General features: G+C 46.3%; 1 protein-coding gene across 2 annotated transcripts in view; it reads left to right on the forward strand.

The window, feature by feature from the left end:
- Window positions 1-6,178: 6,178 nt before the first annotated feature.
- LOC115479635 (RNA-binding protein 14-like) overlaps window positions 6,179-14,518 on the forward strand; it is a 151,547-nt gene continuing 143,207 nt past the window's right edge. Inside the window, exon 1 of one of the 2 annotated variants that reach the window (XM_030217688.1) lies at window positions 6,179-6,684. In XM_030217688.1, the coding sequence (XP_030073548.1) occupies window positions 6,354-6,684 (331 nt within the window). In that variant the 5' untranslated portion in view covers window positions 6,179-6,353. The remainder of the gene's footprint in view (window positions 6,685-14,518) is intronic. The other variant, XM_030217689.1, reaches the window with a different exon arrangement.

The following is a 14,518-nucleotide window of genomic DNA, read 5'->3' on the forward strand; positions in this document are numbered from 1 at the left end:
TGTTCCTCCTTTCCTCCAGGGTATACATGTTCAGGTCAGCAAGTCTCTCTTCATACGTCTTGGAACGCAAATCCTGTACCATTCTCGTAGCTTTTCTTTGCACCGCTTCGATTTTTTTAACATCCTTCGCAAGGTACGGCCTCCAAAACTGAACACAATACTCCAGGTGGGGCCTCACCAACGACTTGTACAGGGGCATCAACACTTCCTTTCTTCTGCTGATCACACCTCTCTCTATACAGCCTAGCAACCTTCTCGCTATGGCCACTGCCTCGTCACACTGTTTCATTGCCTTCAGATCCTCGGATACTATCACACCAAGATCCCGCTCCCCCTCAGTACCTATCAGACTCTCACCACCTAACACATAAGTCTCTCTTGGGTTTCTACTCCCTAAGTGCATCACTTTGCATTTCTTCGCATTGAATTTTAATTGCCAAACCTTAGACCATTCTTCTAGCTTCCTCAGATCCTTTTTCATGCTTTCCACTCCCTCCCGGGTGTCCACTCTGTTGCAAATCTTAGTATCATCTGCAAATAGGCAAACTTTACCTTCTAACCCTACGGCAATGTCACTCACAAATATATTGAACAGAATCGGCCCCAGCACCGATACCTGAGGCACTCCACTACTCAGCTTTCCCTCCTCCGAGCGAACTCTATTTACCACCACCCTCTGTTGTCTGTCCGTCAACCAGTTCCTAATCCAGGTCACCACTTCGGGACCTATCTTCAGCCCATCGAGTTTATTTAAGAGCCTCCTGGGGGGAACCTTGTCAAAAGCTTTGCTAAAATCTAAGTAGATTACGTCTATAGCATGTCGATGATTCAATTCTCCAGTTACCCAATCAAAGAATTCAATGAGATTTGTTTGGCACGATTTCCTTCTGGTAAAGCCATGTTGTCTTGGATCTTGCAACTTATTGGCTTCCAGGAAATTCACTATCCTTTCCTTCAGCATCGCTTCCATTACTTTTCCAATAACCGAAGTGAGGCTTACCGGCCTGTAGTTTCCAGCTTCTTCCCTATCACCACTTTTGTAAAGAGGGACCACAACAAAAATTATAAACAGTAATGATTGCTAAGCACCTGACAATAATATTTCCTCTGTGTACATCATCCGTGTGCAGCAGCATACGGATGATGTACACAGAGGAAATATTATTGTTTCATCTGTTAGAGTAGTAATTCATTAGTTCATTTGGAGGGGCTAGTTATAGGGACTCCCTGCAGAGATGTTTTTTCACCTAGTAAAAGGCCACCAAAAAACACAGACATCAACTTACGAGTTCAGGTCATATAAGTACATAAGTACATAAGTAATGCCATACTGGGAAAAGACCAAGGGTCCATCGAGCCCAGCATCCTGTCCACGACAGCGGCCAATCCAGGCCAAGGGCACCTGGCAAGCTTCCCAAACGTACAAACATTCTATACATGTTATTCCTGGAATTTTGGAGTTTTCCAAGTCCGTTTAGTAGCGGTTTATGGACTTGTCCTTTAGGAAACCGTCCAACCCCTTTTTAAACTCTGCTAAGCTAACCGCCTTCACCACTTTCTCCGGCAACGAATTCCAGTGTTTAATTACACGTTGGGTGAACAAAAAGTTTCTCCGATTTGTTTTAAATTTACTACACTGTAGTTTCATCGCATGCCCCCTAGTCCTAGTATTTTTGGAAAGCGTGAACAGACGCTTCACATCCACCTGTTCCACTCCACTCCCAGAGATCGAGGGTCCTGTCCTCTGCTGAAAAAGCGCAGCACTTGGCAATTGGCCGATGACGCCATCAGATCTAGGCTCGGCTGGCCCCAGCGCTTCGTGATGTCCAAGAACGCCTGAGCCGATAACTGCCACTTTCCGGGATCCAAGGTATGGCGACTGAGAAAGTCCGCCTTGACATTCATGACTCCGGCAATGTGGGCCGCTGACAGCTGTTCCAGGTTCGCTTCCGCCCACTGGCATAGATTCATGGCTTCCTTGGCTAGAGGGGCGCTCTTGGTACCTCCCTGGCGGTTGACATAGGCCACAGCCGTGGCATTGTCCGACAGGACCTGTACTGGCTTCAACGCCAGTACCGGGAGGAACTCCAAAAGCGCCAACCGAATGGCTCTGAGTTCCAGGAGGTTGATAGACCACTTTGCCTCTGCAGGAGACCAGAGCCCCTGCGCTGTCCTTCCCAAGAAGTGGGCTCCCCAGCCCGTCAAAGAGGCGTCCATCGTGACGACAATCCACTCCGGGGTCACAAGAGGCATCCCTGCAGACAACTTGTCTGTCTTCAGCCACCAGCTCAGCGCCTTGCACACTGCTGGGTCCAAGGGAAGGCGCACAGCATAATCCTCCGACACCGGAGTCCAGCGCTGTAGCAGAGAGTGTTGTAGTGGTCTCATATGAGCCCTGGCCCAGGGCACTACTTCCATCGTGGCCGTCATAGAGCCCAACAGCTGCACATAGTCCCAAGCCCGAAGCGGAGAGGCTACTAGGAACTGGTCCACCTGAGCCTGAAGTTTGACAATCCGATTGTCCGGCAGGAACACTCTGCCCACTTGGGTGTCGAATCGAACTCCCAGATACTCCAGGGACTGAGTCGGGCGCAGCTGGCTTTTCTCCCAGTTGATGATCCACCCCAGGGAGCTCAAAAGAGCAATCACCCGGTCCACAGCTTTGCCGCACTCTGCATAAGAGGGGGCTCGGATCAACCAGTCGTCCAGATAAGGATGGACTTGTACTCCTTCCTTTCGCAGGAAGGCCGCGATGACCACCATTACCTTGGAGAAGGTCCGCGGAGCAGTAGCCAACCCGAACGGGAGGGCTCTGAACTGGAAGTGTCGGCCCAGGACTGCAAAACGCAGAAAGCGTTTATGAGGAGGCCAGATGGGAATATGCAAGTACGCTTCCTTGATGTCCAAGGATGCCAGGAACTCCCCTGCCTTCACTGCCGCTATAACAGAGCGGAGAGTCTCCATGCGAAAGTGCCGAACTTTCAAGGCCCGATTGACCCCTTTGAGGTCGAGGATAGGCCGGACAGAACCTCCTTTCTTTGGTACCACAAAGTAAATGGAGTAACGTCCCTTGCCAAGCTGATTTTCTGGCACCGGAACGACTGCACCCAGGCGGATCAGATTGTCCAAGGTCTGCTGCACTGCCACAGCTTTGACCGGAGACTTGCAGGGAGAGAGTACAAACCCGTCTCTTAAGGGTCGGCAGAACTCTAGCTTGTAGCCGTCTCTGATGACTTCCAGCACAGGCGTCCTCCAATCTGCACTGGGCCATGGACCAGGACCCCGTCATTGGGTACGAGACCCTGGGGGAGGACCGGAGGGCGCACCTCCGGGACGGCGGTCTCTGCGAAAGGAATGCTGCTTGGGGGAGAAGTTCCTCTTGAAGGAAGAGGGGGCAGAGGAGCCCGACTTGCCCGGGCGGTACCGACGGGCTTCCTGAAACCGTCCTCTGGAGATACCGGGGCGAGCACTGGCCCGAGCCCTGACCTCTGGTAACCTCTTGCCCTTAGACGTGCCGAGATCGGTCACAATTTTGTCCAGCTCGACCCCAAAGAGCAGCTTGCCTTTAAAAGGCAACTTAGCCAGGCGGGACTTAGAGGCATGGTCAGCAGACCAATGTTTCAGCCAAAGCCACCGCCGCGCAGAGACTGTCTGAGCCATACCTTTAGCCGAGGCTCTCAAGACATCATACAGTAAGTCTGCCAAATAAGCCAAGCCTGATTCCAGGGCCGGCCAATCAGCCCTCAAGGAAGGATCCGAGGGGAAAGCCCGCTGCACAATCGTCAGGCACACCCTGGCCACATAGGAGCCGCAAACTGAGGCCTGCAAACTTAAGGCAGCCGCCTCGAAGGACGACCTTAAGGCCGCCTCCAATCTTCTGTCTTGGGCGTCCTTTAGGGCCGTGCCACCTTCCACCGGCAACGCCGTTTTCTTAGTCACCGCAGTGATTAAAGAATCCACGGTAGGCCAAAGAAAGGCCTCCCGTTCACTTTCATGCAAAGGATAGAGGCGGGACATAGCCCTAGCCACTTTGAGGCTCGCTTCCGGGACATCCCATTGAGCCGAAATTAAGGTGTGCATGGCATCATGCACGTGGAAGGTTCTAGGCGGGCGCTTCGTCCCCAGCATAATGGTGGAGCCAACAGGGGCTGAGGGAGAGACGTCCTCTGGAGAGGAAATCTTCAAAATGCTCATGGCCTGCACTAACAGGTTGGGCAAATCCTCTGAGTGAAAGATCCGTGCTGCAGAGGGGTCATCCGCTCCATCCGAGCGGGAATCCGTCTCCTCCAAGGAATCCCCAAAGGACCGTTGGGAGAACTCAGATACGCTGCCCTCATCTACATCAGAGGAGACAGAGTCCTCTAAGGCCTGGGAATTCCCCCGAGGGCGTTTACTTCCGGGGGCCTCAACCCCTTTATCGGACAAGGGAGAAGGGGCAGCGTTTTGCATAAGGAAGGCCTGATGCAGCAGCAAAATAAACTCGGGGGAGAAACCCCCCAGACTGTGCACTTCAGCAGCCTGGGCCACAGCCCTAGACTCACCCTCAACCGGCGCTCGCAAGAGCGGGGGAGAAACATGCTGTGCATCCAAGATGGCGTCCGGCGCGACACTCCGCGAAGGAGCCGCGCGGGAAGAACGGCGCTTAACTTTAGCCGCTTTTTTGCCATCGCCCAAATCAAGGGCGGCCATGGCATTAACGTCTCCCAGCTCAAGGGCGGCCCAAGAAGAAGCCGTCCGAGCAGAGTGGCCGGCGAAGATGGCATAGGCGAGCAGCGGGGGATGGGCGTTTATGGCGGGAAAAACCGCCGCACAGGAGGAAGACCCGGGACACTGACCGGCCTCCAAACTGACACCCAACAAGGGCGAATCAGACTTTAAGACCCCCGCATCCCCGCTAGAAGCGCACACGCGGTCCGGGGAGCGATTCTTCGCGCCCTCACCCTCCGACGCCTTAGGCCACGTGGAGATCGATCGGGAAACCCCCTGCCCGCTATAAAAAGGTAAAAATGACCTGCTTCTCTCTCCGAGCTGTAACGAACTGGTGTCCCAGTGAGTAGCTGCAATAAACGTTTAAATAAACGTTGAAATAAACGCCCTTAAGGATGTCCAAAAATTTTTTTTTTTTTTTTAACGGAGCCAGCGGGAGGGGGGAGAAAAGGAGGGACCTGGCGCCACCAGGTTTGCACTTGCTCAAAAAGAGCCCTCAACCCCAGGTACTCAACAAAACCTAAAAATTAGGCTTGGAGACCTAGCCAGAGCTGCTGCTGTGTGTGACCACCACCTGCTGAGATAGAGAACATACTGAGGAGTTTCCGGCAGCACATGACCACATATAGGGAGGCAAAAGGATTGCTCTCTATCTCCACCTGCTGGTAGATGGACACAACCCACCAGTCTATGGATTGATCAGCATGATGATATGGAAATTGCTTTTTTATTTAATATAATTGCAAAACTAACTTATGCCCTGGGGAGGCAGTGGCCTCGGGGGCGTTAGTCCTGGCCCAGTCTCTCTGTGGCCATAGAAATAATAAATAAATTAAGACTTGTTTCACCAAATCTGGTTTCATAAGTTCTTTTTGTATAAGCTGCCAGGTTATCTGGGGGGCCATTCATAACAGAAGCTCAGCCCACATTTTGAAAGGGAAGCTCTATTTCTATGACACAGAAACATACACAAGTTCATGCACTCTCTGCAGTGTCCCCACCTCCACACTATCAGGCAGTCAGGCAGAGTTCTTACATTTGCTGCTAATTCTTTTCCTCAGCCCATAGCAGACCCTTCATATTTTCTCCCATTCTTCCTAAATTCTTGCTCTCTTTCAACAACTGTGTACCGACAGAATAGTCACTGCTTCCACAGCTCTCTCCAAAATCGTGCAGCACAGGTTTGTTTGCCTTGGTTTGAGTGCACGGGGATGACAAGGCGCGCTGGGGAGGGGAAACAGAAAGTAGCCTAATTGGCTTCAGCTTTATGACGTCATCTCGGCCCCTGTTTTATTTCATTTTATTTTTTTAATCCAATCGCCTTTGTAACTCCAGATGCAGGAGTTGTCCTTTCGTAGTAGGGCGGGTATAAGAAGCAAGTGCGTCGTCTGATTGGTTGAGCCGTTCTCCCCGTCACCATATCCACCCATCCCTCTACAGCGGCCGAGATTTTAAAGGACGGCTATAGAGCTGTCACCGCCATTTTGTTTGTCTCCACTTTCCGGGTGCTCTTGAAAGTGAAAATTATAGGACCGCAGGCAAACGAGAGACGTGGATAGGTGGGCTTGGTTAAGGGGTTATTGAATCACTTGAAGAAAGACACCACCATTTGCAGGAGATAGTGCAGCATAGAAAAGTGTAACACAATGAAGATCTTCGTAGGCAACGTAGACGAGCGGACGACTCATGAAGAGCTTGCGGCGCTTTTCGGCGAGTATGGCACAGTGTTGAGTTGCGCCGTCATGAAGCAGTTCGCTTTTGTGCACTTGCGCGAGCAGGAGGCGGCGCGGCGCGCTATCGCCGAACTGAACGGTCGTGAGTTGCACGGGCGCCGCATGGTGGTGGAGATCTCCCGCCCGCGGCCTATGCACACGGTCAAAATCTTTGTGGGCAACGTCAGCGCTGCTTGCAGCTCCTCTGAGCTCCGTCAGTTATTCGAAACTTACGGAAAGGTGGTGGAGTGTGATGTAGTGAAAGGTAACAATAAAATTCCTCTTCAAGTAACTTTTAAGCCGCACAGAGACCCTGTTTTTCCCCATGGCAGAAGTTATATCTGTGGCCCAAAAGCCCCCCCCCCTAAAAACCCCCCCCAACAACTCTATAAATTGTTTTGGCGTTGTAATTATGATTTTATTTAGGTACTAGTAGTTCTCTCACCCTTTTCTGCTATAATAGTTTCTGAGAGTAATGATGAGGTTATTACAGATTTTATCATGCTGCTTTGGAGAGGTAAATCCAGAGTTTACGCAGCCACTTTTAATCTTTTCGTCTTTTGTCTTTCTCTTTGTATACCGTTCAACAGAACCATGTTGAGGCACATTTTTTTCCAGCTTTCTCCGTTTCGTGAAACGGTGGGGGGGGGGGGGGGGGGGGGAGGAGGAGTAATTACAGTTTTTCTGTATGTTCTATGGCAAGATGTAAAGCAAGATTATAGTAAGCCCTTTGCTAACCGGTGGCCAACTAATTTGGGTCAAATTTCCCTTAATCTGGGGCCCCAAAACAAGCCAACTCCTAAGTTTAAATAGAAATACGTACGGATTTAGGAGCCTAGGTTTTTAGCTTAAATCTGCCCATGGTACCTCAGCTATATGGTAAAATATATTGTAGAAAATAATTAGCACCATATTTTGAATATTCTAATGCATGCTTATTAGGTATATCATAAGTATGCTAACATTGTATTATATCTACAGTGTTTGAGTTCCAGTGGTGTTAAATGTGTATTTTTTATACTGTTTCACTGTAGTTCTATTTTAGGTTTCAGTTTATTGTTTTCAGGTTTACCTCATTTATTGTATTTGTTTATACTTGGTTAGTACATAAGTATTGCCATACTGGGAAAGACCAAAGGTCCATAAAGCCCAGCATCCTGTTGCCAACATGGCCAATCCAGGTCACAAATACCTGGCAAGAACCCAAAAAAGTACTAAACATTTTATACGGTTTATCCCAGAAATAGTGGATTTTCCCCAAGTCCATTTAATAATGGTCTATGGACTTTTCCTTTAGGAAGCTGTCCAAACCTTTTTTAAACTCTACCAAGCTAACTGCCTTTACCACATTCTCTGGCAATGAATTCTAGAGTTTAATTACACAGTTGAATGAAGGAAAACTTTATCCGATTCATTTTAAATTTACTACATTGTAGCTTCATCGCATGCCCCCAGTCCTAGTATTTTTGGAAAGTGTAAACAGATGCTTCACATCTACACTTTCCACTCCACTCATTTATTTTATATACCTCTATCATATCTCCCTGCCCCCTATTTTGCTGTTATGCTGTTAACAAAATTGTAAGTTTTATGTTAAACTGTACCTGCTGTACACTGTCTTGGGTGAATCTGTTCATGAAGGTGGTTAATAAATCCCAATAAATAAACTTAATTTAGGAGCTTGTTTTATGCTGGTAAATTTAGGGCTGCCATCCGGGACCTGATGGTATTCATCCCAGAGTATTAATAGAACTAAAAAATGAACTTGCGGAGCTACTGTTAGAAATATGCAATCTGTCCCTAAAATCGAGTGTAATACCGGAAGACTGGAGGGTAGCCAATGTTACTCCGATTTTTAAGAAAGGTTCCAGAGGAGATCCGGGAAATTATAGACCGGTGAGTCTGACGTCGGTGCCGGGCAAGATGGTGGAGGCTATTATTAAGAATAAAATTGCAGAGCATATACAAAAACATGGACTGATGAGACAAAGTCAGCACGGATTTAGTGAAGGGAAGTCTTGCCTCACCAATCTAATGCATTTTTTTGAGGGGGTAAGCAAACATGTGGACAATGGGGAGCCGGTTGATATTGTATATCTGGATTTTCAGAAGGCGTTTGACAAAGTGCCGCACGAAAGACTCCTGAAGAAATTGCAGAGTCATGGAATCGGAGGTAGGGTATTATTATGGATTAAGAACTGGTTGAAAGATAGGAAGCAGAGAGTAGGATTGCGTGGCCAGTATTCTCAGTGGAGGAGGGTAGTTAGTGGGGTCCCGCAGGGGTCTGTGCTGGGTCCGTTGCTTTTTAATGTATTTATAAATGACCTAGAGATGGGAATAACTAGTGAGGTAATTAAATTCGCCGATGACACAAAATTATTCAGGGTCGTCAAGTCGCAGGAGGAATGTGAACGATTACAGGAGGACCTTGCGAGACTGGGAGAATGGGCGTGCAAGTGGCAGATGAAGTTCAATGTTGACAAGTGCAAAGTGATGCATGTGGGTAAGAGGAACCCGAATTATAGCTACGTCTTGCAAGGTTCCGCGTTAGGAGTTACGGATCAAGAAAGGGATCTGGGTGTCGTCGTCGATGATACGCTGAAACCTTCTGCTCAGTGTGCTGCTGCGGCTAGGAAAGCGAATAGAATGTTGGGTGTTATTAGGAAGGGTATGGAGTCCAGGTGTGCGGATGTTATAATGCCGTTGTATCGCTCCATGGTGCGACCGCACCTGGAGTATTGTGTTCAGTACTGGTCTCCGTATCTCAAAAAAGATATAGTAGAATTGGAAAAGGTACAGCGAAGGGCGACGAAAATGATAGTGGGGATGGGACGACTTTCCTATGAAGAGAGGCTGAGAAGGCTAGGGCTTTTCAGCTTGGAGAAGAGACGGCTGAGGGGAGATATGATAGAAGTGTATAAAATAATGAGTGGAATGGATCGGGTGGATGTGAAGCGACTGTTCACGCTATCCAAAAATACTAGGACTAGAGGGCATGAGTTGAAGCTACAGTGTGGTAAATTTAAAACGAATCGGAGAAAATTTTTCTTCACCCAACGTGTAATTAGACTCTGGAATTCATTGCCGGAGAACGTGGTACGGGCGGTTAGCTTGACGGAGTTTAAAAAGGGGTTAGATAGATTCCTAAAGGACAAGTCCATAGACCGCTATTAAATGGACTGGAAAAATTCCTCATTTTTAGGTATAACTTGTCTGGAATGTTTTTACGTTTGGGGAGCGTGCCAGGTGCCCTTGACCTGGATTGGCCACTGTCGGTGACAGGATGCTGGGCTAGATGGACCTTTGGTCTTTCCCAGTATGGCACTACTTATGTACTTATGTACTTATCCATTTGATTAGTGAGTCTAGTGCTCCATGTAAGTGCTAAGCTGAAAACTTCTTTTCACTCCCCTAAATTTGGCCCTGTTAATCAGTTCTTATCTTTGTCAATTTAAGAGATTAGTGATTTCTTTAAGTATAAATGTAGTACTCATTCTAAAATATTCTAAACGGCTTAAGTTAAGAGCATAACCCAGGAGCAAAAACCCTTTGAATATTAGGCCCATTGTTTTTACTCCCCCTCCCATGTCTATGGTAAAGGCTTCTCAACCTCTCATATTTGTGAATGTTTTCAAATTTGGCCATTTTAGAACTTCTAAAATATGTTAAAAATACATTTCCTGCATTTCATGAACAATTGATCTCCAGTCAGCAGCTAACAAGTTAATGCGCTGTATATAGCTTAGTGCACCATAAGATAAGGCAAATCCAAATCTGTGTGTCTTGCTTAAATATGGATTCTCTATAGCATCTGATTACAGCATTAGTTTCTCCCTTTGTTTTGACTAGCTCCTTAATTGCTGGTTGTTTTGACTGCTTATTTAAATGATTAGCAGTGCCCCCCCCCCCCACCAATGTGTTCTAACTGCCCAAAACAATATGATTAAACCGTGGAATTTCTCCCAATGCTGTTAATTGCATCTTCCCTGTTGATACTGAAAATTTTCAGTATATCAAATTTAACATTGGTAATACACATTAGTTTTAGAACTCGTCAATTAAGCATTCAGCAGTGAGAACAAAGGGAACTGCAGGTGAAACTAATATCAGTGGAAATAGGTAAAAGAGGAATCCCTGCCCTTTTGAGGAAATACAGTAGGTAAAAAAATGATCCCTGCCAGACCCTAGTCCTTGGATTGAGTACTGAAGCTGAGTTACAAAAAGATAAAGAGAAACTCAATAGGCAGATCTGAAATAGAATAAATGTAAAGTCTTAAGATCTGAACTGCCAGTTTTATCCCCAATTTGAGTAAAAAAAAAAAAATGGCAGGAATTTGGCTTTTTTATGTTTTTGTTTTGGGATGGGTGTTTTACCTATATCCTCAATAGGATGTGGCAGGGATCTGTCTTGTATCTATTTCAGCAACTAAATATAAATCTATGCAAGTCTTAAGGTTTTAAACTTTTGTGTGTCAGATCTGCCTATTGAGTTTTTCTTCACGTTGGGGTCATTTTACTAAGGTGCACTAATAGGTTTAGTCTGTGTTAAGATGCCCATAATATTTTTGTAGGTGTCTTATCATTTAGTGCACACTAAATATTATAGTGAAACCTTAGTAAAAGAACCCATTAACTTTTTGTACTACACTACTACTACTACTACTATTTAGCATTTCTATAGCGCTACAAGGCATACGCAGCGCTGCACAAACATAGAAGAAAGACAGTCCCTGCTCAAAGAGCTTATAATCTAATAGACAAAAAATAAATAAAGTAGGCAAATCAAATCAATTAATGTGAACGGGAAGGAAGAGAGGAGGGTAGGTGGAGGCGAGTGGTTACAAGTGGTTACGAGTCAAAAGCAGTGTTAAAGAGGTGGGCTTTCAGTCTAGATTTAAAGGTGGCCAAGGATGGGGCAAGACGTAGGAGCTCAGGAAGTTTATTCCAGGCGTAGGGTGCAGCGAGACAGAAGGCGCGAAGTCTGGAGTTGGCAGTAGTGGAGAAGGGAACAGATAAGAAGGATTTATCCATGGAGCGGAGTGCACGGGAAGGGGTGTAGGGAAGGACGAGTGTGGAGAGATACTGGGGAGCAGCAGAGTGAATACATTTATAGGTTAGTAGAAGAAGTTTGAACAGGATGCGAAAACGGATAGGGAACCAGTGAAGGGTCTTGAGGAGAGGGGTAATATGAGTAAAGCGACCCTGGCGGAAGATGAGATGGGCAGCAGCGTTTTGAACCGACTGGAGAGGGGAGAGGTGACTAAGTGGGAGGCCAGCAAGAAGCAGATTGCAGTAGTCTAAACGAGAGGTGACAAGGGTGTGGATGAGGGTTTTGGTAGAGTGCTTGGAAAGAAAGGGGCGGATTTTACGGATGTTGTAAAGAAAGAAACGACAGGTCTTGGCAATCTGCTGGATATGAGCAGAGAAGGAGAGAGAAGAGTCAAAGATGACCCCAAGGTTTCGAGCTGAGGAGACAGGGAGAATAGAGAGCCATCAACACCTTTTTATTAAGCCAGTTTCAGTATTCTGAAGGCTGAGGTTTGGCAGGGATCCTATTTTACCCATTTTCTCAAAAGGGCTTTTAAATATTTCCTGAAAAATTTTACAAGGGTTCCAACCTGATCATTAAAATATACCTTCACTACTACTACTTAAACATTTTTGGGAGACAGGTTTTTGCACATACTGATATCTTTAGTAGGCAAATCCCAGCACAGGTCTAGTAGCCACCAGTTTCCTCTTCTTCTTTTTTTTTTTTTTTTTGACCAGCTCCTGCATAGCAGACTTATTATAGATCTCCAAAGGTAAAAAACCCCTTTTCCCCATAGTTTTAAACTTGAACTTTCTGCCACAGCCTAAAGGTAGTCTCTAGCCAGGGCCTAGTTCAGCATTAAGAGCATTAAAAAGGATAGTAGCAGAGCAGGGCTCAAACTTTGTCTTAAAAGAAAGTTATTTTCTGTTCTTTGGTGAGGAAGAGGTAGCCATGTACCTGAATTAGATTAATTAAGGTAGAACTTTCTGCCATAGCATTAACAGCCTCTACAAGACACAGCAGTCTTCATACACACCCACCCTCCTCCAACTCCCACGCAGCACATCTCTTCATTTATAGTCAGTTATTCTAATTAGGATAACAAGTGGAGTTTCGTTAGTTTTAATTATATTAGCTTCTGAGAAGCAAACAGTAAATAAATTGCACAATATACCATATAATTTTAAGGCATTTTATATTAATATAATATTCCTAGTACCTTAAATTTTAAACAACTCAGTACTAAGTTGCAGACAGCAGTCCAGCAGCGAGAGGGGTGATACCCAGTCTTTTGAATTGAATGTTAACCACTTGGAGAAACATTTTATGTGTGTTCTTGATGCAAAGAACTCCTAGCTCTTGGAGAACAAGTTTGTTCTCTTGACGCTAGACTAGCAGTCTTGGAAGAGCTGAGGGAGACAGAAAGGAACATACAGGAGACCTATATGGAGTTTGTAGAGAACTCCCATCTCCAGTCTGGCAGCCCCTGTGCTGCCTTGGGGAAGGGAGGTCTCCTAGAAGAAGAGCATCACCGTGGTAAAGTAGGAAGTAATCTGGTAGCCAGGACTTGCTCCACAGGGGATGCAATTTCCTCTCACACTGAGGATGTCTCCAGGAGCTTCTGCCCAGGTTAGGACAGCTGTTGTAGTTGGTGATTCGATCATTAGGCACGTGGATGGCTGGTGGATGTGAGGATCGCCTATTCACCTGCCTGCCTGGTGCTAAGGTGGTGGATCTCGCACATCAAATAGCGCTGAGGAGGAGCTTGTTGTCTTGGTACGTGTGGGTACCAGTGACATAGGAAAATGTAGGAGGGAGGTTATGGAGCTAAATTTCGGCTCTTAGGTAGAAAGCTGAAATCCAGATCCTCCTAGCATTTTCAGAAATGGTCCCTGTTCCATACACAGGACCAAAGACAGGCACAACTCCGATGTCTCAATGTGTGGTTGAGAGGATGGTGCGGGGAATAGGGATTTAGATTTGTTAGGTACTGGGCAACATTGTGGGAAAGGGGAAGTCTGTTCCGAAAGGAGACTCCACTTTAACTGGGATGGAATCAGGCTGCTGGTGCTAACATTTAAAAAGGGGAGATAGCATCTTTTAAACTAAATTGAGGGAACCAGACGGTTGCCCAGGAGCGCATGATTTGGTGTGGAGTATCTTAGAAGGATACTATTGAAGCGGGGCATTTAGGGAATCCCAGTAGAGATGTTTAAATGATGGTGAAAGAAAGCCAGGAGTGTTTAATGGGAGAACAGAGTAAAGGATGCATATTATCCCTGTCAACTTCTAAGCAGCTTGTAGATGCAAGAAAAAAATCAAAATTTGAAGTGTCAGTATTACATAAGAACATAAGCACTGCCACGCTGGGAAAAGACCAAAGGTCCATCAAGCCCAGCACTCTGTCTCCGACAGCGGCCAATCCAGGCCCCAAGAACGTGGTAAAAACCCAAATACTAAAAGCCTAAAAAATAAGATGGGAGAGTTGAGTATATAGCACTAAATGAAGAGGTGGATATAATAGGCGTTTGAGACCCTTGTCATGGGATCTCAATGTTGTCCTCTCCCAGCTGATGGAGGCTTCTTTTGAGCCACTTGATTCGTATCATCAAAAATATTTGAGACAACCAAACAGCAGCAGCAATCCAAGGAAGGACAAACACAGCAAGAGTATACCCAAATGCCAGCTTTAATGGAAACAAGAACCCAACCTGAACTTGTTTCAGAAAAACCTTTGTCGGTGGTCGCATAGGTTTCTACCATACTTTCACCGATTGAAAGCATGTACTGCAATACTTACATAGAAAAAGCTCTGATCCAAAGTTGGACAGTCCTGTAGAATTTGTTTGATATCTAGAATCCAACTTTACCCTCTTAGGCCTAGTTTTGTTCTGTTCCAGGCTGCATCTCCACAACTATTCCACAAATTGTTTCGGTTGAATTGAGTACAGGCCTTGATGTTTCGTGTCCCTATTGGCCTAGCATTGTTTTTGGTGAGCCTGGTAGCTAGGGATTCCCACATGTGAGAATACTGGAGAAAGCAAAGTTACTCACCTGTAGCAGGTGT

Source organism: Microcaecilia unicolor, chromosome 11 (genome assembly GCF_901765095.1).
Source record: "Microcaecilia unicolor chromosome 11, aMicUni1.1, whole genome shotgun sequence".
NCBI lineage: Eukaryota > Metazoa > Chordata > Amphibia > Gymnophiona > Siphonopidae > Microcaecilia > Microcaecilia unicolor.